At 42.9% G+C, this 24691-nt stretch overlaps 1 protein-coding gene across 3 annotated transcripts in view; it reads right to left on the bottom strand.

Annotated features, from left to right (window-relative positions):
* The window catches only part of LOC133868675 (alpha N-terminal protein methyltransferase 1), a 50398-nt gene that overhangs the window by 2150 nt on the left and 23557 nt on the right, over positions 1-24691 (bottom strand). For 2 of the 3 annotated variants that reach the window (XM_062305640.1, XM_062305641.1), the window contains exon 7: positions 7140-7237. The exons of the other annotated variant lie outside the window; for it this stretch is intronic. In XM_062305640.1, the coding sequence (XP_062161624.1) occupies positions 7140-7237 (98 nt within the window). The remainder of the gene's footprint in view (positions 1-7139; positions 7238-24691) is intronic. 3 annotated transcript variants of the gene reach the window in all.

Below are 24691 nucleotides of genomic sequence, written 5' to 3'. Positions count from 1 at the left end.
CACTTTATAAGCCATGGTGTCTCCTCCTCTCTCAAGGCGTCTTTTGAGGGTGAGTAAGGCTCATGGACTTTTACATGGTATCAGAGCCACGGGTTTCTTGCGATGATGGGTCTTTCCCTCCTGTTATTATTCACGTGTTTAGCCATTAGTTGCCACACGTGAGGGCGCGTGTTAAAGTGTCCCACATCGCTAAGATTTCCTTCACCTGGGCACTTTATAAGCCATGGTGTCTCCTCCTCTCTCAAGGCATCTTTTGAGGGTAAGTAAGGCCCATGAACTTTTACAGAGGAACCCCTCCAAAGTAGGACCACTTTGTTTCCTACCCCTATTAGGTAAACGTCGAATCTATGTAAAGCGCCCCCTCCACACAGATCGGGTAATAATCCGGCTTCACCGGCGGGCTAGCCCCAATAAATTGTTTGCACCCAAGGAGATTTGAACCCTAGACCACATGATACTACCACAAAAACCAAGGCCCTTACTATTTGAGCCAACCCCTTGAGGTTAAAATAATATTTACTTTTTCCACCTATTCTTATACTCTATGGTCCTAGCTTGGCCACTCAATAAACTTAAATTCAGTTTTCCAAATTATGAAGTTTTTTTTTTTTTTTTTGATAAGCCAAATTATGGAGTATTTTGAGATTCAAAACATTGCACAGAAAAACTTCAAACTATTAAAAAACAGAAGATATTGACTTGTTACTATTTGGTTGAGGGTGTTTCTCACCGAGGCATCACTTTCTTGTAACTTAATACAAAACTAGGGTAAAAGGCCTTAAGCACTTGATGCTTAGGGTTTAGTATTGATCTCTATTTATAAGGATTTACAAGAGTATAATATGCCGTGTACACTGTCATAGATTACATAAGGTAAGAATTATTCTATTCTAGGAAGGTAAATATGGCAATATAGCCGTTGAGGTACAAGAGGAAAGTTGCGAGAGAATAATGCTAGCTGTAGGTTTTATATGGAGAGAGTATCCGAGTGTGTGATTGTTGGGGAAGTTTGCCTTGATTCACGGCTGATTGATCTAGGGTTTGTGTGCTGTCCATGAGTGAGCTTGAGATAGTAGATGCGGCTGCTGGTATGTGTGTGAGTTGACTATTATATCCTTAACACCCCCCCGCAAACTGAGGGGAGGGACGACCGGAAGTTTGTCACGCAAGAAGGAGAAGCGATCGGCAGCGAGGCCTTTGGTGAAGATGTCGGCAAGTTGGTCGATGGTGGAGAGGTAGCGAAGCTGAATATCTTTGTTGAGAACCTTTTCCCGGATAAAGTGGACATCAACTTCGATGTGCTTGGTGCGGGCATGAGAGAACGGATTGGAGGCAATGGCAAGAGCGCCGGAGTTATCACACCAAATTGTAGGAGGAGAGGGCAAGGGAAGCTGTAATTCTTTGAAGAGCATGCAGAGCCAGTAGAGGTCAGCAGTAGTGATAGCCATGGCACGATACTCGGCTTTGGTGCTGGATCTGGAGACGACAGTTTGTTTCTTAGCTGACCAAGAGATGAGGTTGGAACCGAAAAAGATACCATATCTAGTGGTGGAGCGGCGATCGTCAGGGTTGCCGGCCCAATCGGAGTCCCAGAAGCCGTGGAGGGTGAAGGAGCCTTTGGTATAATGAAGGCCAAAATCGAGGGTGCCTTTGAGGTAACGAAGAACCCTTTTAGCTGCTGTCCAATGCACTGAGGTGGGAGCTTGCATGTGCTGGTAGAGTTGATTCACTGAATAGGCAATGTCCGGGTGCGTGAGAGTGGCATATTGGAGGGCCCCAACGAGTTGTCGAAAATCAAAAGGGTTGGGAAGGAGGTCACCATCATGCTTGGACATCTTGGAACCAGAAATGCAGGGGCTGCGGTATGGCTTGGAGTCAATCATGCCAGCACGGTTGAGAAGATCTTGAATGTATTTGGATTGCCGGAGGTGAATGCCAGTAGAGTCCCGGGTGGTTTGAATGCCAAGGAAGTAGGAAAGGGAGCCAAGGTCCTTCATGGCAAAGTCAAGTTGGAGTTTGCCAATAACCGATTGCATGGAGGCGTCATATTTACCTGTGACAATAATGTCATCGACATACACTAAGAGAAAGATGTGAGATCCGTTAGTGTGAAAAGTAAAAAGAGAAGGATCAACTTGAGAACTAGAAAATCGAAGTTCTAATAGGGAAGTAGAGAGCCGGGTGAACCAAGTCCGGGGAGCTTGTTTGAGCCCACAGAGAGCTTTATGCAATTTGCATACATAAGTGGGGAACTGAGGGTCTAAAAACCCTTAAGGCTGTTCCATATAAACATCTTCATCAAGGAAACAGTGAAGGAAAGCATTGGAGACATCCAGTTGTTTGAAGTTCCAATCAAATTGAATGGCTAAGGCAATGAGCAACCGAATGGTGGGAGGTTTAATGACTGGGCTAAAGGTGTCATGGTAGTCAATTCCAGAGAATTGATCAAAGCCTTTGGCGACTAGACGGGCTTTGTAACGGTCAATGCTGCCATCTGGTTTCTGTTTGAGCTTGTAGACCCATTTGTTGCGGACATGTTGGTGGGAAGGGCGGGGACAAAGAGACCAAGTGTTGTTGGAGAGTAGTGCTTGGAATTCAGCAGTCATAGAAGCAACCCATTCGGGTTGGGATGCAACCTGACAGTATGTGGAAGGTTCAGGTGGAATAACTACAGAGTTTTAGGTGACTAGGGGATGTTTGGAAGCATGAAAGGTGGTGAAGTTAGGATAAGTTCTAGGTTTGGAGGACCCGGTTTGGGATCGTGTGATAGGACGGTTGCTAGGGGCTACTAGGTGGGTAGGGAGGGGAGGAGGAAAGGTAGGGGAGGGGAGAGAGGAAGGGGTGGGGGAAGAAGGTATCGGCAGAGATGTAGGGGATACAGTGGGTACTGGGGATGGAGAGGCAAAGGGAGGCAGTGGAGTGGAAGTGGAGTCGGTAGGGTCAGGAGGTGAGGATGTAGGATGAGGGAGAGAGGTGGAAATGAGGAGGAATTTGGAGAGGAGGAGACAGGGGACGAAAGTTGGGGAGAGGGTAGGGGGAGAAGAGTGGCAAGTTGGAAGAAGACGAGAGTATTGGGGGCTGTAGTGATTTTACACGATCTTTGGGAGAGAGATGGTGTTTTGGCTGGAAATTTGGTTTCATCGAAGACAACATTGCGGGAAAGGTATATTTTGTGAGAGTGAGGATCAAGACATCAGTAGCCACGTTGGTTGGCACCATAGCCGATAAATATGCAGGGCTTACTTCGGAAGGAGAGCTTATGAGCAACATAGGGACAAAAAAGGGGGTAACAGAGGCAATCAAAGGCACGGAGCAGTGTGTAGTCAGGTTCTTTCTTGAAAAGTTTGAAGAAAGGGGAAGTGTTGTTTGTGACTGGTGAGGGCAGGCGATTGATAAGAAAAATGGAGGTAAGGAAGGAGTCTACCCAGTATTTAGGGGGTAAACCGGATTGAGCAAGGAGGGTCAAGCTGGTTTCAACTATGTGTCTATGTTTTCTCTCAGTAATACCATTTTGCTGAGAGGTGTGTGAGCATGTAAGTCTGTGAAAAATGCCATTTTGGTTCAAAAATTGTTTGAAGGTGGTGGAGGTGTATTCTCCACCATTATCAGTTTGAAAGTATTTAATAGTAGTGGAGAATAGATTTTCAACAAGTAATTTAAACTTAATAAAGCACTGAAAAACTTCACTTTTATTCATAATAGGGTACAACCAAGTAAACCGGCTGTATTCATCATAAACAAAACATAAAATTTGCATCCACTCAGTGATGGAACCAGAGAGGTCCATACATCGGAGTGGATTAATTCTAAAGGACTCAAGGAACTTCTAATGGACTCTGAAAACGGAAGTTGTTTGGACTTGCCAAGTTGACAACATTCACACACAGTGGACTGACTGACTGAACCGAGAAGGGGAAGGTGCTGATGACGAAACAGATGCTGTAAAATAGAGATAGAAAGGTGTCCCAATCGCTGATGCCAAACCATGTCAGTGGTTTTGACACCAAGGAGAGCAGTGAGCCCGGGTGTCTTATTCAAGGAGTGAGGATGCAACCGGATGGGGTACAACCCATTTTCACTGGGTCCGTGGAGCAGAATTTTCCCTGTCAGATTGTCCTTCACAGTGAAATCAATATCAATTAGAGCAAACCAACATTTGTTGTCTTTACAGAATTTATTAATAGAAAGTAAGTTTGCAGAAGCATCCGGGCAATGTAAAATTTGTGAGAGGAGAAGTTTACAGGATGCAGAATGAGGGGATTGAACAATGGAAGAACCGGTGTTGTGAATAAGCAAACCTGTTCCATTACCGACACCAACAGTTTCTGAGCCATCAAACGGTTGAGATTCGGTGAGGATAGATGAGTCGGCTGTGACGTGTGTTGGCACCGGAGTCAACAAGCCATTCTTGATGAGTGAATTCTTCATTGGTTTGAGCAGTCATGGCAGCAAGTTGCATTGGTGGGTGACGGCCTTGGTAGGCATAGTCCATGCGATGATAACAGTCTAGGGCACGGTGACTGGTTTTGCCACAGATTTGGCAAGGAGAGTACTGACGAGGGGGCAGAGCAGCACCATTGGTGGGGTGAGTGCCAAAGGAAGTATTTGGTGAGGGTGGAGTTGGATGTCTTGGGGAGTAGGAATTATGAGGGGCTGACTGGCGGAATTGACCAGGGGGACGTGGGAAGGGTTTTGGTTTCCTGAAGTTGTTAGGGTTTGGACGAAAGTTGGTAGGACTATGGAAATTGTTGTTGTTGGGTTGATGAGGTGGTTTAAAACGGTTGATATGAAGGGCAAAGGATCCTGCTTCAGGGTTAAGGGTTTGCTGCTGATTTTGAAGGAGAATTTCATGGCTCAACAATTCAGATTGGAAGTCATGAAAGGTGGTTTCATGGTCACGCAAAGTGAAAGCAGTAACAAAAGAGTTGTAGATAGGATTAATACCATTAATAGCATAGGAGATGAGATCATCATCTTCAACAGGTTTTCCCACGGCTGAGAGTTCATCAGCCCAAGTTTTGGCTTGGCTGAGGTATTCAGTGCAAGTTTTGTTCCCTTCCTGCAAGCGTTGTAACTGTCGCTTGAGATGGGAAATTCTGGACTTTGATTGTGCTGCAAACCGTGTTGCCAAACTGCTCCAGGCAAGCTGCGATGTTTTTAAACCGTACATCGAAGGCACCAATGAGGGAGCAAGAGAGCAGATAATAAGATTCAGCAATTGCTGATCTCTTCGCAGCCATGAAACATAGATGGATTCGGAATTTCACCATTACCAGCTACATTGGCAATGAGATTAGGAGGGCATGGGTCTGATCCATCCAGTAGGCCTTGGAGGTCATAACCACACAAAATAGGTTGAAATTGAGCAACCCATCCGAGATAGTTAGGACCTTCCAATTTTATGCTTCCAAGTTGGGTGACATTGGGCATGAGATCTGAAGTAGTAGAGGCAGCGGTAGGAGGAGTGACAGTGGCCATGGAAGAGCGTTGGCTGTTGGTAGGCTTTGATACCATGTAAACTTCATACAAAACTAGGGTAAAAGGCCTTAAGCACTTGATGCTTAGGGTTTAGTATTGATCTGTATTTATAAGGATTTACAAGAGTATAATATGCCGTGTACACTGTCATAGATTACATAAGGTAAGAATTATTCTATTCTAGGAAGGTAAATATGGCAATATAGCTGTTGAGGTACAAGAAGAAAGTTGCGAGAGAATAATGCTAGCTGTAGGTTTTATATGGAGAGAGTATCCGAGTGTGTGATTGTTGGGGAAGTTTGCCTTGATTCACGGCTAATTGATCTAGGGTTTGTGTGGCGGCTGCTAGGGTTTGTGTGCTGTCCATGAGTGAGCTTGAGATAGTAGATGCGGCTGCTGGTATGTGATGTGAGTTGACTATTATATCCTCCTTAACATTTCTATCATTTTTCTCCCATTTAGGTACAAAACTGACTTCTCAGTCACTGAGTTTCAATTCAGCTGTTCTTGAGTGGTTATGGTACCAATTGACAATATTCTTGAACACCCTATATAAATCATTCTTTCAAAATTCGGGCAAGGCATGCTTCAAAGAAAAACCCTTAAATATGGTACTAGCTGCATAACTTTTTTTATACTATTCATTTATCTTATTTTCTTTTTATAAGTAATAAAATCTCATTAAAAAGTGCAGAGGGTCGCAATACTAGTACACAGGAAGTATACAAAAGTGTCCCTAATCAGAGAGAACAAAAGAACTAATCTGAGGGCTCTACAGCCAAAAGTATAACACGTCGTGTATCATATTAGACAGTCTACCCTTGGGTCTTGACTCAAGTGGCAAAGGGGTGGGATGAGGTCAGAATAGGTATAAGTTCAAACGTGACCAAAGCAAAAATAATATAAAACAGAATTAGGCACTTCTACAAATCAAAGATTATAAAGACATTAACTCATTGGAGGGAGAGAGAGAGAGTGTAACGACCCAACCCCAATAACACAATATTGTCCGCTTTTGGCTCTCCTGAACCAGGCTTCCCAGAAGGTCATCCATCCCGGTACTACTCTCGCAGAAGCAGGCTTAACCGCGGAGTTCTAATAGGTTCATGGCTATCACGGCTTTAAAACGCGTTGTGTCAATAATTGAGTGTTTATACATGTAAGCACATCCTCATTCCCAGGCGATGTGGGACGTCACAATTATCCCCTCTTGGAACCCAGCGTCTCCGCTGGCGACTCTCATGGGCTTGTGCACGGTCCCCCCATCTCAGGCTGGAAAATGGCTCTAATACCATTTGTAACGACCCATCCTTCATGACACAACGCGTTTTAAAGCCGTGATGGCTATAAATCTATCAAAACTTCACAATTAAGCGTACTTCTGCTAGAGTAGTACTGGGATGGGTGATCTCCTGGGAAGCTTGGTTCGGAGGAGCCAAAAACGGGCAATATTGTGTCATTGGGGATGAGTCGTTACAGAGACAGACAGAGAGAGAGAGAGAGAGATGATGTTGAAAAGTTGTGGAAAAAAAGCATGTCATATACGTCTCTTGCTTTTAAACTATTTTCAAAAAGTAGAAAAAACAAATTAGTGAGTAGTTCTACTTCAAACAAGTTTCGACATTCCATTTAAGCTTGCTTTTGCAACAATTGAAGACTACCTTTGATTTGTAAATATGCAGTCCACAATGACTAAAGAGCTCCTTGTAGTATAAATCAGACCTGGTTATGCTTCGATCTTCATTGTCCAGCACAAATCCTACAAACCAGGTACAATTAGTTTAGAGGTATCCATTTTGCCACTGCAACAAATTTCTACCTCATAGGCCCAAGCCAACAGCCAGGTATATTTCAAATTGAAAGATGAACAAATGAACTATAACATAGTTAATTGGTGCAAAAATGGAATTTAATTTGTCATCTGTCTCACACATGTTAAGATTTAGTTAAGAAGGTTCTTCAATCAGATGAAGGCTTAATCAATTGTGTAGAAGGCTCATACACATCTGTAAATTGTGCAGTTCACGAAGTAGCACTATCATACTAGTTAGGAGTGCTGGACTTTACAGGGCAGTTCAATTTTGGTCATTATTTATGGCACTCCGATGCTACACCAATCACTTTCTGGAATAGAAAGGAAGAAGATGCAGAAGATTTACTAATCTTATCACATTCGAAGGATATTTTATTTCAGGATCTTTTAAAAAGTTAAATCATTTTTTATTTTATGGGAACAATTTCTCGTGGAAATTTCACTTTTTAAGTTTCCCATTCAGGTTAGATTCAAATTCTCAAAATTAAAAATTAGGTCTTTAGAGGCTATAATATGTCCTACCAATATGGGCGTATCGATTTGGGTCCTTTAAGGGTGCTTATGGCTAGAAATAAACCCACATAGAGGATCAAATAGTGATGTCACAGAGGTAACAAGTTTTGGTGAATAAAAAGAGATAAATGCATTCCTGGTCCTTGTGGTTTGAAGTTTTGATAAATAGCTTCCTAAGTTTTAACAAGTGATCAATCACTGCCAGGGGTAAGCAAAAAAGAACAAATTTGTCACTGCCGTTAGAAAAATTGACAGAATCAGGTAATGTGTCTGCCACCCATGGAAAAGACGACGAATTCAAATGTGGGTTAGTATTTTTTGGGGATATTATTTTTAGAGTTATTTCATTCTTAGGGGAATACCTATTACTTACATTTTCAAAATGAATAGCCATTCCTCATTTTAGGGGGATCTCTATTTCCTAAGGAATAGTTATCCCATTCCTAGGTCTATTCCTGCGTACCAAACATGACCTAAAGGAAAAATTCGATGGAAGCTGAGGAAATTAGTGATGCAAAAGGTGAAGCATAAAATATTGGTTTATGGGGTTATTAATATTTAATTTTCAAGAGTCAGGGGTATTTTTAAATTCAGTAAATCAACATTGAAACTTCAATTATTTTAGGCAATTCAATAAATGGGTGTCACCTTAGATTATGTTAGGTAAGTCAATCAATGGGCGTTGCCCTAGAGTTTAGTGACTATTTATGTGTAATTTGTACTCCATTTGGAGAAACTTTGACGAAACAAAATTATGAGAAATTGATTCTCTTCTCTCTCCCTTTCCCCTAGCTTCTTCACTCTTTCTCCCTTCTTCCCCTTTCTCTTCCTCTGGCTTCTCTCTTTCTAGTTTCTTTCTCCTTTTTTGTCCTAAATTTACCGTGTATTTTTGTGATTATTGTTTGTCCCGCATCAAATTGTTATCAGAGCAAAAGTGTGATTGTTTTCTATCAACAATCGCATGATCCTCTACGCCCTAAGCCAGTTGCACCCTTCCACCACTAACACCTTTTAAGCCATCTTCAGTTTCCATCCCATGTCCCCATTGTTTGTTATGAGCCTGGATATTTGAGAATAATAATTTGTAAATAAAAAACAATAAAAAAAACACTTTGGCACTTCAAGGGGCCAATCCCTCCTCTAGCTCACAGTTGTTTGATGTAGAAACTTCGATACTCTATTCATGAAAGTACTTGAACTTAAATATAAACTAAATGACTTAACTGCTAGACCCACTAACACTAAGAATAACTACTGACCCAGCCCCACTACTACTAGGCGACACAACTGGCTCCACTAACTAGGACATGACACAATCCAACCATGACCCAAAACCATTCTAAATGGTTCCAGGATCCACGCTGACACAACAAACCTTTAAGTGAACTAAAAGACACTTTCACTGCTCCTTGACTAGTGCAAGACATTATCACAATTCACACGCTACTCTTTGATCCACGCAAAAGCCTTGAATAGCACAATAGCCTGCAGTCAAGTAATTGACCCGTCCATGTGGCTGATACTCACGAACCCAAGCCAATAAAACTCAAGGCCTCCAAACATGAGGCTCATAACAAACTCCTCTTTTCCACAAGGTCTGAAAATTAAAATTTGCAAATAAGTCCCTTAGCAGTCCAAACATCAATATTTCAAGAGGCGCCAATCGATCCTGTTACCCCAAATACGTGACCCACTGTACTCAGCTCATTTATGTCATTTTCAAGTAATGAGCAAACTTGCAAACTTGCTAAGCACAAAAAAGTAAAGGGCACACTTTACCCACTGCACGAAATACTTTCTTCTCCATTTTCGCCTGCTCCACCTTGGTGTAAGGTGGCTCTTTCTTGGCTGGTCTTGTAGCGAGTAGTCATAGCAGGGAGATAGTTACTTCCCAAAAAAAGTGAGAGCCCAGCCATTGTATCAAAGAGAAAACAAGCTTTGTCCTCCTTGCTATACAGGTCGACTACACGTCTAGGCATATATATATGTATGGGGTTATTAATATTTAATTTCAAGAGGCAATGGTATTTTGTAATTCAATAAATGATCGTTACCCTAAATTATTTTAGGGAATTCAATAAATGAGCATTGCCCTAGGTTACGTTAGGTAAGTCAATAAATGGGCCTTGTCCTAGGGTTTAGTAAGTGAGTCTATTTAAGTGTAATTTCTACTCCATTTGGAGGCAAACTTTGATGAAATAAAATTAAGAGAAATTGATTCTCTTCTCTCTATTTCTTCCCCCTCTTCTTTCTCTCTCTTTCCCCTAGCATCTTCCCTCTTTCTCTCTTCTTCCCCTTTCTCTTACCCCGGCCTCTCTCTTTCTAGCTTCTTTCTCTCTCCTCTTCAGTTTCTTTCTCCTTTCTTTGCCATAATTTGTTTTTGATAGGTAAGTAGAAAAATTTATAAAAAGCGTAAAGGCACCCATAAGAATACAGTAAGTATACAAAAAGAACACCAAAACAGGGAAAAAAAAGAAAAGAAAAGAAGGAAACCTGAACACCCCAACAGGAACCAACCCACAAAACCCAGAGACCATTACATCACAGCAATGGCACTCTTGCGTTTGGCCCAACTAGAACCAAAACCCCTAGCATCATAATTAATCGAGCAATCTAAGTTTTTTACCTCTTTACTCCCTTTAAACTTAGGAGTGGAGATTGAAACCTCTTGACGCTGCTCCTCGTCAACATGAGCCAATAATTCCAAAAAGCCCTTCACATTCCCATCATGAGAGACCCCCAGAGTATGGAAACATAACCTAACATCTATCGCAGCCCCGAGAGAACCACCAACCCCTTCAAAAACATCTTCCCTCGAAGATTCACCCACCTCTAAGGAAGACGACAACAAAGGAGGGCACCCAACCACTGGAGAGACCACAAGCCTCGGTGGGACACCAACGGCCATCATCTTCACACCCATAAACTGGGCCGAAGAGGGAGGAGACCCACGCACTCCAGTCGAAGGAAGGGCCACACCACTCTAGAGAAGGAAGCCACGCCGAAGAAGGCTAATCGAAGGCACCAAAAGGCGGTACCATCGTAGCACTAATCGCGGTCAAAGCCTCATCAATCAGAGAAGTGTCCAACTGAACTCCTCTGCCTACCTTTGATCTTCAGTAGTATCTCAGCACCGATTTGGACTCTGACGAGTAGATAGAAGCCCCACACTCCAACATACCCGGAAGAGAAAAGTGGAGCCTTTCACCCAAAGCGGCCGCCCCCGAAGAAACGCGAAGCCTTTCTTTGCCCTAATTTTACCGTGTATTTGTTGATTATTGTTTGTCCCGCATCAATTAGAGCTTCCTTTAGCTTCTCTAAAATTCCATTTCTTCTTCAGTGTCACAGATGAGACAGCTTTTGTAAATAATTCAATTCACCTTCTTTATATCTCTTTATTTTCACTTAAGTTGGGCCGCTTGAGATCTCCCCTTTGGGTACCCTCAAAGAACGAAGAAGAAAGAACAAAAGGAGAAGGGGAGGGGGAGTGGGAGGAGCAGGAGGAGTACTCATGGCTGTTTATTGCCTTTATCAGGACTAAGTTTGTATGACTCGTTCTCATATGAACATGACCTATAGCATCACCTTTCTCTAATAGAAAGTTCCACCTATATAACTTGTCCTCTTTCTTTTAAATATTTAAGAGAACTTATTCTCTTAAAAAAATGCTGAGGAATTTGAGTTGGAAACCTCCTATCAAACTTGTTTTAACTCAAGGCTTTGAAAAACTCATAGGGGCTTTTACCAACACCTTATGCCCAACGAAACCGACCTAACCCTAATGATTTGGTGGGTCTAGTTTTATTTTTGGGATATTTTTCAATCAGTTTCATCCTGGGACGTTGCAAAACTAATCGGGTTTTGAGTTGGTAGGTAAAATCCATACAAACTAGAATGAACTGAGGCTAGCAGCATATTCTAACTGGGTATTTTAGAAACTTACTATAGACCATCACTCCCCAACTCTGCCAGAAGAACTGCACAGACACATTGTCTACACCATATCACAACTCTGCCAAGCCAATGCCATCTCTTCTACATCAATTCCATCAAATCATCCGAATTCAAAGTTGTTGATGACCACCGTAACCATCTACAGCAGTGCCAATCACAACCCCACCAATCTCTTCTTTCAATCTTGACCATAGATGGCTCCCTTTCGCATGACTGCATGGGCACCTAGGGCATGATCCATCCATGCGAACTATGCAAAAACCCAACGCCATCCAAGCTTCTAAGTTGCGAGAGAGAATTGAACCCTAGTGAGACGCACCTACACGCATCACCACTAGGGCGAGTGAGATGGGAAAACGAGAGAGGCAAGAGACCATTGCTACATACAAGTGAGCCCAAAAGTTATCACTAGAAATTCTTAATAACCATACCATGTCACACACGTAGATTTTGATTCGTCGCCCTCAACCATTTGGGCTTGCCAATAGCCTAACCATAAGTTAAATTTCGTGAAGTACACCACTTTACTTAATTGATTGAAAATGTCAAAAATCAAAGGCATGGGATATTTTTTTAAACCATGACCTTATTCAGGGCCATATAATCAATATAGATGCATATCAAGCCATCCTTCTTCTGGAACCAAATGGAGGCACCATATAGGGCTTTGGAGATCTGGATGATGCTTGCTTCCAACAGCTCAATGACTAGTTTCCACAATTCAACCAATTTTTTTGTTGACATACGATTTGGAGCATGAGCAAGAAGTGTGGAATCGGGAAGCAGTTTGGTTTTGTAGTCAACTGCCAGCCTCAGAGGAAGTGTCTTCAATAGTTCGGGCGGCGTGACATCCCCATACTCTAACAAAACTTCCACCACCTCGGGAGAGATTTCTTCAAGTCGATCTATCTGAATTTTCCACAAAGCCGCAAGGTACGCACCTTTCTTCAGCTCATTCTATACTCAGATGATTGAAAGGACTTCTTTCCCCATTCTACTTGATATGCTTGTCACTGCATGTATAAAACAGGTTTGCTTGTCATCCATAATCAGGATCCCACCCAAAAATAGCAGAAAGCTACTTTTGCTGACACAAAATAATAGTTGCCAAGGATTAGGTCAAAATCGTCCAAAAGCATAACAAGGAAGTCAACCCTCCTAGCCCCCTCCCCAACCTTAACAAGGACAGAATTTGCAACACATAGTACATGCTAAGCTTTCAGAATCAATACTTTGATTCGACTCAGATGCTCATCTTGAGCCTAGTGCTTCCACCATCAGTGCTGCCACAAAATTGAGTGGCAACCGTTTCTAAAAAGAGATTGATTTGCAGGTTGTTTTCCTTGCTTGAATAGAGCATAGGCTTGTATTTATAATAAAGGAATTACAAGTATAATGCAATACAACTTCTGCATCATGTAGCAGAAGATAGATGATCAGTATACAGTTTAAAATTCAAACTATTTAAACCTATCTAGCTAACAAGAGATAGTCAACTAAGATAAGACTTATCTCTTAGTGTTTGAGTCTAAGTATATGACTTAAAGATCAGAAGCACAAGATCTATCTTTATCTTTAGTTGAGCAGCCGAGTGTCCTAGAGTCACTAACACGCCCCCTCAAGCTAAACGGTACAGTAGTAACGTTGAGCTTGCTTCGAAGTAGACTGAATCATGAGGATGAGAGCAGTTTGGTAAAAATGTCGGCAAGCTGGTCTTTGCTGGAAATAAACTTGATGAAGAGAGATTTCCTAGCAACCATGTCCCGAACAAAGTGAAAATCGATTTCAACATGTTTTGTTCGAGCATGGAATACCGGATTTGAAGTAAGGTAAGTCGCTCCAATATTATCACACCACAATGTTGGAGGTTGAGAGAACTGAATACCAATTTCTGAACAAAGGGAGAGTATCCATGATAATTCTGCAGTTGTATTGGCTAGGGCCTTGTATTCGGCTTCGGTGCTTGACCTAGCAACAGTTTGTTGTTTCCTGCAACTCCAAGACATAAGATTATCACAAAAAAAAATACAATAACCACCAGTCGAGCGTCGATCATCGCGACTTCCAGCCCAGTCAGCATCGGAGTAGGCTTGAATGGAGTTGACAGTGGATTTTCGGAAACAAAGACCATGCTAAATGGTTTGCTTGAGATATCTTAGAAGCCTTTTGACCGATTGCCAATGGAGATCAGTAGGTTTCTGCATAAACTGTGAGAGTTTATTAACACAATAGGATATGTCTGGTTGAGTGATGCATAAGTATTGGAGGGCTCCTATTGTGCTTCTGTATAATGTAGGATCATTAAATAAGCCTCCTTCAAAGGCAGAGAGATGTGTGGAAGAAGCCATGGGTGAGTTGACCGATTTGGCCTCAAGCATCTTGGTACGTTTGAGAATGTCCAAGATATATCGCTGTTGAGATAATAATACCCCACGAGAGTAGGGCAGCACCTCTATCCCCAAGAAGAAATGAAAAGACCCCAAGTCTTTTACTGCAAAGTCACAGTGAAGAGCAGCAAGAAGATCACGAATAGCAGCATGGTTAAAGCATGTAATAAGTATATCATCAACATAAATGAGTACTAGCATGGTATAGTTGTCCCTTCGAAGAATAAAGAGAGAAGTATCTGATCGAGAGATGCTAAAACCAAGCTGGATCAAAGCAGTGCTTAGGCGGGAATACCACGCCCTTGGAGCCTGTTTCAAACCGTACAAGGCCTTTTTCAAATTGCAAGTGTGAGTTGGGTATTGTGGATGAGCAAACCCGGGTGGTTGGATCATGTAGACATCTTTGGAGAGATTGCCATGCAGGAATGCATTTTGGATGTCTATTTGATGGATAGGCCAGCCACTTGAAATTGCAAGAGATAGAATTAATCGTACCGTTGTAGGTTTGACAACTGGGCTGTAGGTCTCACCATAATCAATACCTGGCTGTTGGTGAAATCCCTTTGCGACAAGGCGTGCCTTGTAGCGATCAATCGTACCATCAGCCTTCCTCTTCAACCGGAATACCCACTTGCAGCCAATAATATTCTGATTTGATGATGGTGGTACAAGAGTCCAGGTCTGATTTTGTAGAAGTGCATTAAATTCTACATTCATGGCACGTCTCCAATTTGGATCCTTCATAGCCGAAGTGTAACAGGTTGGCTCCATATCCTGTTTATTAGTTTCAGCAAGAAGAGCATGGGGAACAGGATAGCGAACAGTGCCATCAGTGCGTTGTCTCACTTTGATAATATTGTTCTTGGCTCGGGATACCATGGGGTGAGTAGAAACAGGGGGTTCCGGGTGTGAAGTAGAAATAGGAGGTGAAACCGGTGAGGTGGAATTAATTGGTGAGGAAATTGGAGAATATACCTGAATGGAAGGTGCAGGAGCAGAACTGGGACTTGAAGGCTGTGGGCTAGGAGCAGCTTGATGAGTAGAAGAGATCACAATCGGTTGTAATGTTGCAGGAGGAGAAATACCATGCACCTGGAGAGGAGATTGACCGTGTACCTGCAGAGGATTATGAGATTGATCCGAGGGATTGGGAGACATGAGTTTTAGTGGAAAAACATTTTCATCAAAGACAACATCCCGTGAGATGTATAGAAGTTTAGTGGGGAGATGAAAACATTTATACCCTTTATGATTAGTGCTGTACCCTAAGAATAAGCACTGTAAGGACCGTGGTTGAAGTTTATTAGAGTTGTAGGGGCGCAAATTTGGCCAACAAGCGCATCCAAAAGTACGTAAAAACAGGTAATCAGGTTTGCAGTTGAAGAGAAGTTAAAATGGGGATCGATTTTTGAGTAACGGAGTGGGCATATGATTTATTAAATAGCATGCAGTGGAAAAAGCATCATTCCAATATTGAGTAGGAACGTGTGCATGGGAGAGAATAGCAAGACCTGTTTCTACAATATGGCGATGCTTGCGCTCAACCGCACCATTTTGTTGGTGCGTGTGAGGACAAGAGATACGATGAGAAATGCCAAGAGAAATTAATAATTTGTTGAGAGGACGATATTCGCCCCCTCCCCCCCCCCCCCCCCCCCCCCCCAATTAGACTGAACAGATTTAATTTTGGATTCAAAGAAGCGTTCAACATAAGATTGAAATTTGATAAAAACTGTAGTTACATCAGCTTTACAAGAAAGTGGATATAACCACATGTAGCAACTAAAAGCATTTAGAAATGAAACATAGTACTTAGAACCATTTGTGGAGCAAGCTGGAGAGGGACCCCATACATCCGTGTAAATGAGTTCCAAGGGACACGGAGCTTGAGACTGAGACAAAGAGAAGGATAATTGCTTGCTTTTGGAGCCGAGACAAGCAGGACACAGCTCAAAATGCTTTGTGGAACTGACTGGTAGATTAAAGGACGAAATGACTTGGCGAACTAGCTTAAAGGCCGGATGGCCTAGCCTAAGGTGCCATTGAGGGAGATACGCGCTCACCAATGAGAGCAGAGGAGCACGGTTTATTCAATGTTGGAGGAATCTGGTAGAGACCATGGTTATTCGGGCCGCGAAGCAACACCTTCCCCGATCGACGATCCTTCAAGAAAAAATAGTGAGGATGGAACTCAAAGAAAGTATTAGTATCTTTTGTAAATTGATGGACTGATAACAAATTCTTTGTAATCATAGGAACATGCAAAATATTGGAGAGATCAAAATGAAGAGGAGGGGAAAAAAGACAGCCTTTGCCAATGTGATGTATAGGCAAGCCCTTACCATTGCCAATTTGGATACGATCAGATCCGGACTAGTCAGCAGCTGAGATGTTGAGGTTGGCTAAGTCTGAGGTGAGATGATGAGTGGCACCCGAGTCAGGATACCAAGCTGAATCAGAAGTGGATCCTGGTGTGGAGAGATAGGCCTGCATTGGAGATGAAGTATCATTGGAATAGGAGTTATCAAAGCAGGAGTAGCAGGTGATGGCTAGATGACCAAGTTTATTGCATATCTGGCACAGTGGGCGATTGCTGGAGTGTCTGGGACCGGATGAGCCACGGCCAGTATAGGGAAAACCACGTCCCCTGCCACGATTGAACCTGGGCGAGTGGCGAGGAGGAGAGCCACGACCAGAGGAGTTGTGGGATTGGCTACGTCCACCACGGTAGCTTCGGAAGGAAGATGATCCCTGAGATGCAACATTGGCACCTGAAACAGCAAGGTCGATGGTCTTATTGTGGGATTCCAAGCGCAGTTCATGTGCTAGTAGATGACCATAAAGTTCCTCAACAGGGAGAGGTTCAACTCGTGTTTGAACCGAGGTGACAAACGGATCGTATTCAGATCCGAGTCCAGCATGGAGAAAAGAAACCATCTCAAAATTACTGAGTAGTTTGTTCACGGCAGCCAACGCATCAGCAAGTTGCTGGAAGTGTTGATAATAATCCGTGATAGAGGAGCTGCCCTTCTTGAGAGTGGCAAGTTGGAAATGCATGTTCATGGTTCGTGCATGTGATTGGGAAGCCAATAACGTCTCTAGAGTCAGCCAAGCCTCTTGGGAGGTGGAACAACGAGTGACATAAGAGAGCATCTTCTCAGAGAGAGAAGAATTGATGGCACCGAGGATCAGCTGGTCTTGCATCTGCCAGTGGAGGAATTCCAAGTTGGGACTGACAGAGACAACACCATCTGTCGTAGTGACCAGGGTTAGAGGTGGAGAACGATGAGTTCCATCCACATATCCGAATAAATTACCCCCTTTGAGATGGGGAACAATCTGCGGAAGCCAATGATTGTAGTTGCCAGGTGTGAGTTTGAGAGGATTGAAATGGTTGAAGGTGATAAGGGTTGGGAGAGTAGGTGGGTTTGCAGCTAGGAGTGGGTTGGCAACCGGTTGTGGGTTAGGAACTAGGGGAGGAACTCCAGTTTGGTTGACAGCCATTTGAGTGGGAGTAGCGGAAGAAAAAAAATGACCTTAGTCGGTATTGGCTCTGATACCATAAAAAGAGACTGATTTGCAGGTTGTTTTCCTTGCTTGAATAGAGCATAGGCTTGTGTATTTATAATAAAGGAATTACAAGTATAATGCAATACAACTTCTGCATCATGTAGCAGAAGATAGATGATCAGTATACCGTTTAAAATTCAAACTATTTAAACCTATCTATCTAACAAGAGATAGTTGACTAAGATAAGACTTATCTCTTGGTGTTTGAGTCTAAGTATATGACTTAAAGATTAGATGCACAAGATCTATCTTTATCTTTAGTTGAGCAGCCGAGAGTCCTAGAGTCACTAACAGTATCTGACATGATTAAGGACTTCATAGAATTTGATTTCATGAGCACGTCCATTAATAACTCAACTTGAACAATTCAACCTAAGTTGAAGAGCATTTACCCTTGTTAGAATTTCAGCATCCAAATGATCTTGTCCTTCTTCAGTAACAAGAGCATTACGCCTCTCTTGTTTTGGGCATTCTATTGCCGGATGAGAACCATTTTGAATAAAGCAGCCAAGGTTGGACTTGACTTGTTTTTCCACATCTTTAGCATTTTCCTTGTTTGTATCCATTTTGCTCTGGCCTTTGGATTTTCTTATCATCGTCCGGTTTTTGCTAGCCCTTACCCTTGGATTCTCCTTTCGTGGAATTAGCTTGTCTGAAGTTGACCAAGCTATCTACTGTAGCCATGGTAGATGGAAGATCTCAAACCCTTGCCTTTGCAGCCCAGTTGAGCCTAAATTTGCAAGCTCGACATAAACTTGTAGAGTTTGTCTGCCTCCAACATGTCCTCTATGTCAAGCATCAAGGAGTTAAATTGTTTCATTCTCTCATAGACCCTATTTGTCGAAGTTTCTCGAAGGAATCCCTATTGATCGAGACAAAAGACCCTTAGTGTTTAATGTGAGAGATAAATTTATGCTGAAACTTCCTCACAAAATTCTGAGAGACCTTTCGAAATGGTGAAACGCATGGCAAAAGATAACTTATCGGCTTAAGCTGCCCGAAAAGTTGAAGGTGCAACCCACATTTTTCATGTAAACATCCTCAAGCCCTTATCATGGGGATATGGTTGATCCTGCTTGGAATAAACCAAAACGTGCACCATAAGAAGTAGAAAGAATTTTGGCCCATAAATGAGTGTCGCCAAAAGAATAATTGGGGAGTATACTTTTTTTTTTATAAGTAATTGCAATTCAATTCATTAAAAGCGCAGAGAGGCGCAACTCTTATATACAGGAAATATACAAGAGAACCCCTAAATGGGATGAGAAAAGAATAAATTTAAAAAGTCTACATAAGTAAAATCATTCAAGCGACGCTATCCAAATATATAACATATTAAGCAAACACTTCCGTAACTCCACCATTGATATCTCTACATCTTCAAAGAGCCGCGCATTCCGTTCCCGCCAAATACACCACAATAAACATAATGGAGCTAACCGCCAAACTTCTTTAGCATGACCATACCCAACCGACGCACCCCAACTAGTCAACAACTCCAACACCGTTCGTGGCATAACCCACTCTACCCCAAATAAGATAAGGATGTAACTCCAAAGATCACGAGCGACTTCACAGTGAAGCAACAGATGATCAATAGACTCTCCATTCTTCTTACACATACAATACCACTCAATCACTACGACATTCCTCTTCCGCAAGTTATTATGCGTCAAAATTTTAACCAAAACTGCTAACCATACAGAAAAAGCCACCCTAGTCAAAGCCTTAATACGCCAAATACTCTTCTACGGAAATGATGGGCCATTTTTCCTAATAAGCACTCCATAATTGGATTTCACTTCAAAAAAACCCCTTTTAGAGGGGTTCCAAACTAACTTGTCGCCCTCTCCATGTCGAATCGAAGTGGAGTAAAGCCGCTCGAAGAAAGAAAGAGCCATCTCTATCTCCCAATCCTAGATTTGCCTCGTAAAAAGAACATTCCATTGAATAACTCTGTTATGAACGACCAAGTTATCCACCACCATTGCATAAACAGAACTAGAAAGCACTGCTTCAAAGATCTATCACCACACCACCAATCATGCCAGAAACTAATATGTGACCCATCCCCCACCTCAAAACGAACAAAATTACAAAACTTCTCCCATCCCCTCCTAATATGTTCCTGCTTTTGGTGGCCAGAATCTGGTTTCGCAGGAGGAGGTGGCCTGGTGCGAGGAGGAGCAGTTCCCGATAAAGGAGTGGTCTTGCGCGATTGTCCGGCAGTCGGTGGACTGTTCCGCCTGGGAGAAAAGCCTTTTGGATCCGGTGGGTAAAGACCTCTGTGGCGATGGCTCTAATGTTCGAAAAGGCAGAGAGTGCAGTACAAGGGACTGCAATGTCTCAGTCTACAGAAAGATCCTCAAACAGGTTGGAGTTTGGCTGGATTGGGTGAGTGGGTCTAACGTGGGCTGGAGCAGGATTTCTTCTGTTGGGCTGAAACTGGGCCGATGCAGGATCTCTTCAGCTGTGCTTAGAAGGCCACGTTGTAGGGATGGTTCTAGGAAGTTGGGCTTTAAGCCCAACCCCAAGAAGGCTAAGAGGTTTTTCCCGAATCAGGTTTTTGGTCTCGACGAAGCGAGGTTGGACTCTGGAATGTCGGGTTTGGGCTCTTCGGCGCCGGAAGCCTTGGACAGGTTGACTTCTACTCTTCCGATGTTCAAGTTAGGCTCGTCGTGGATGGGGGGTTCTTCTCCGGTGGAGAATCCGGCTTTCTCCGCTCAACCTGTTTTGGCCCGGCAAGATGGGTCTAGGTCGGAGGTGAAGACGACAACTGGCATGGGTGGAGGGCTGTCGGATACTGGCGAGTTCTCCAGCGCAAGTCCTAGCTTGTGCACGGCGGTGGTTGAAGATCCTTTTGCCTCAGTGTGTGCAGCGAAGCCCAACCTGCGATCGGAAGTGTCTGTTTGTGACTTAACCCTGTGTCTGCTTGGGGGGCTGGATTCGGACTCTAAAGGATTTGAGTTTCCCTCTTTGGAGGCGGATGCGTTGGGAGAGAGGATTCATTTGTCTCTTCCGGTGATGGCGGACAGTGGGGCTCCCATTTACCCGTCCGAAACAAAATCAGTCATGAGGTATCAGCGGAAATCGAAGGCCAAAGCGATTAAGTTGGATATTTCCCTGATTGATGAGGCAGTGACAGCTTTGAGTTCGCCGATGACGCAGTGTTTGGGTACTTCTTCTCAGGCTTCGGACTGGTCTGTGGTTCAGAATCTGCCGATGCCAAGTGGGGGAGTGGGGCTACGGCGTGGGTTCCTTCTCTCGAGAGTTCCCTCCCCCTTGAGCGGCTGCAAATCGATGACCATTGACAAGGGTGAGACTCCCAACTCGAATGGCTTGATCCAATCTCAGGAGTGGCCGGTAGGGTTTAGCCCATCTGGGGAGATTGTTTTGTGGGATCAGGGAGAGGAAGGTGACTTTCCTCACCCATTGGGCGTTATTCCTCCCGACTTACATTTGGAGTGGGAGTTGGATGGTGCTGAGGATGAAGATTTGGCCCTGACTTTGTTGGATGCCATTGAGGAAGATTTTCATCGGGGTAGTAAGGGGAAGCGGGATAAGATCAAAGGAAAGAGAGAACTGCAGAATCTGAAGAGCTCCGAGTGTGCCTTCTAGGAGTAGAAGAGGAAAGGCTCAGGTTCTGTAGTTTGTGGGTTGTTTGTGGACTACGGGTGTTGTGTTTTAGGGTGTTGGTTCCTGTGGGTTTTTGGGTGGGTTTCTTGTGTGTTCCTTGAGGGTTGGGTTGGGGTTCTTTGTTCTTGTAGGTTTAGGTTCTCGTGGGTTTGTTTGGTGGGCTTCTTTCTTTCTTTTTTTGGGCTGTTTTTTTTCGATTTCCAGCTTTGCGTTTTCTCTTGTATACTACCGGTGTACTAAGGGGCACCTGACGCTTTTAATAAAGTCAGTTTATTACTTATCAAAAAAAATATGTTTCTACACACCCATTCCAAAGGAACCCGACACCTCTTTCGAACACCACCCACCCTTTAGACTCTCAAATTTTGCGTCAATCACCAATCGCCATAAAACCTCTCTCCCTACCATATCTCCACAACCATTTATCCAGAAGAGCTTGATTAAACTGGGAAGTTGTGAACTCCCAACCCACCCGAATGCAAAGGAGTACAAATCCTGTTCCATTTCGCTAAATGAAATTTGGCCTCATCTCCAATAAAAGTTAAAGGATCTCTCGAAGTCAAGGCAATGTGAGAGAGAGATATGACCCTCTAGCAGCTCGAAGAACAAGTGACCATCTGCCTAGCCACTCTTCCGACAAGAACGCCAAATCCTTTTGGTAGGGGCGGTTTGTCGCAACCATGAGTTGACTGCCTTGGTTGCAGCATAGGTGGCACTTCTAGTCACAAGGCCTTGGACATGAGGGAGGCACACCGTGGGCCCAATAGTCACTACAAGTTGGTGCTCGAATCAAGCGGCAAGTGATGCTACTACCTCTTATTGAATGGTTATAACTCTTCCACTCACAGGTTGCTAGAGCGAAGCCTTAGCAAGTTGCAGGTACAATTGTGCAAGAGAAGGTCTACGAATGGAGCTCAATGTTGGCTAGCTAACCATGAACACGAGAACTAGGCTGGGGCTTAGTTGTGCGGGTGTGATGACCCTGTGAGCTAAATCAAAGAAATTTTGGTGACGGCATGGCATGCGATAAGCTCCCCCACACCTGTTCAAGCCAAGAGCAACAGTAAATCTAAGAATAGGTTGGTCATGTACTACCTCGACAATCTTGGACCACATAGAAGGCTCGGCTTGCTGGAAAGCAAGATTTAGTGAACTAGCAAGCAGTGTACAATTGGCAACACTGGCCTGTCAGCATGCTATGAGATCATCGTGGAAGCATGCAAGTTACTGTCATGGACCTGCCGTGATCATGGAGATGCAAGCCTTCTACAGGAATTGGGCGTGCAAGAGGGCTTCTTGGGTGTAGCAGTAACTCATCAGAGTTGTTGTTGCAAGATGCTACTATTGCTGCCTGCATGGAGGTGGCATGTGATAAAGGGCAAAGTTGCTGCTGGATGCTTTGTATGGACTTAACTTGTGGCAATCTACAAAATGCCATTTGATTCTAGTGAAGAAGGAAGAGTAATGGAATCCTACTATTAATTCTTAATTTTTTTTTTTTTGGCTTTGATGTCTTCTTCCCCACTAAGAGGTTACAATTCAAATCCTCTAATTAATTTTTTTTTTTATATAAGTGAATTATATTATAAAAAAGCACAGATTGACGCAACCCAAAGTACACATGATGTATACATGATACCCCTAATTCAAAGATAAATGAGAGCACATCTAGAAAATCAGAATAAGAACACTCAGACATAGGTTGTATCTTCACTCTCCACATAAACAAGGTTTGTATCACCAACTTCTTCAAATTAATCAAACCAATCTCACAATCTTCAAAACTGTGTGCATTCCATTCCTTCAATAGACACCACATCAAACACAATGGAGCCATTCGCCAAATTAGTATGAACAACCGGTTGCCCTTTTGCCCCCTCCAACTCCGCAACATCTCTTTTACCGATCGCGACATTACCCACACAACACCAAACAACTACAAGATTGCACTACACAATTCTGTTGCAACTATACAATGCAGGAACAAATGATCAATGGACTCTCCACAAGTGTTACACATATAGCACCACTCCATCAAAATAATATTCCTCTTGCGTAAATTATCCAAAGTTCAAATTTTTCCTAAAGTCACCGTCCACACAAAGAAAGCCACTCTCGGGGGAACCTTAACTTTCCAAATACTCTTCCACGGAAAAGAAGACTGTATAGGACTAGATAATACCTTATAGTAAGACTTCACTTCAAATGATTTTCTTTTTGCTAGAATCCAACAAATTTATCCTCCCCTTCACACCTTACTTTAAGAGAATACATCTCAAAAAATCTAGAAACCACTTCCACCTCCCAATCATGTACAGGTCACATAAACAAAATATTCCACATAATTGTATCATTTTGTATCTACATATTCTCCTCCACCCATGCATCCTTACCACATGCAATAATAAATAGCTCTGGAAAAAGAGTCTCAAAGGTAATCCCCACACCACACATCATGCCAAAACAAGATTTAGAACCATCTCCGACCTCATATCTCACATGAGCTGCAAAAGCATCCCATCCCCTCCGAATACATTTCCATACTCCTACTCCAAAAGAAACTCCAACCTCCTTTGAGCACCAACCACCCCTCATACTCTCATATTTAATATCCGCCACCTTTCTCCAAAGAGCATCCCTTTCCATAGCAAACCACCATAGCCACTTACCCAGCAAAGCTTTGTTAAACCGAATCATATTTTTCACTCCTAACCCCCCCCCCCCCTAAAAAAAAAAAAAAAACTTTGATGAACAAATCGTAGACCAATTAACCAAGTGGAATTTAAACTCATCTCCAATACCTCTCGAAGGAAGTCCCTCTGAAGTTTTTCCAAACAATTAGCCACTCCCACTGGAATAGGAAAGAGAGACAAAATGTTGGTAAATTTGAAAGAGTACTATTAATTAATGTTCACCTCCCACCCTTAGATAAATACAATCTCTTCCACCCCGCTAATCTATTTTCCATCTTCTCAATAATGCTATTTCAAATATTAGAATCCTTATACTTAGCACACAAAGGAAGACCCAAATACTTTATAGGAAGCAAAGCCACACCGTACCCAAGAATGCTAGCCAACTCCTCCACATCCCCTACCTCACCTACAGGAACTATCTCGGATTTAGACAAGTTGATTTTCAGCCCCGAAACCACTTCAAAACATAGCAGCAAACATCTTAGATCTCGAAATTGTTCAACATTAAGGTCACAAAAGATCAAGGTATCATCTGCAAAGAGCTGGATATGATTGCAAAGGAGAGACTATTATCCGAAGATGAAAATATTAAGAGAGAAGAATACTCTAGAAGTTTAGAGTGGAGTATTTATCTTGAAGAAGTT

This window comes from Alnus glutinosa, chromosome 5 (assembly GCF_958979055.1).
Source record: "Alnus glutinosa chromosome 5, dhAlnGlut1.1, whole genome shotgun sequence".
Taxonomy (NCBI): Eukaryota; Viridiplantae; Streptophyta; class Magnoliopsida; order Fagales; family Betulaceae; genus Alnus; species Alnus glutinosa.
This window is presented reverse-complemented; position numbering and strand designations above follow the sequence as displayed.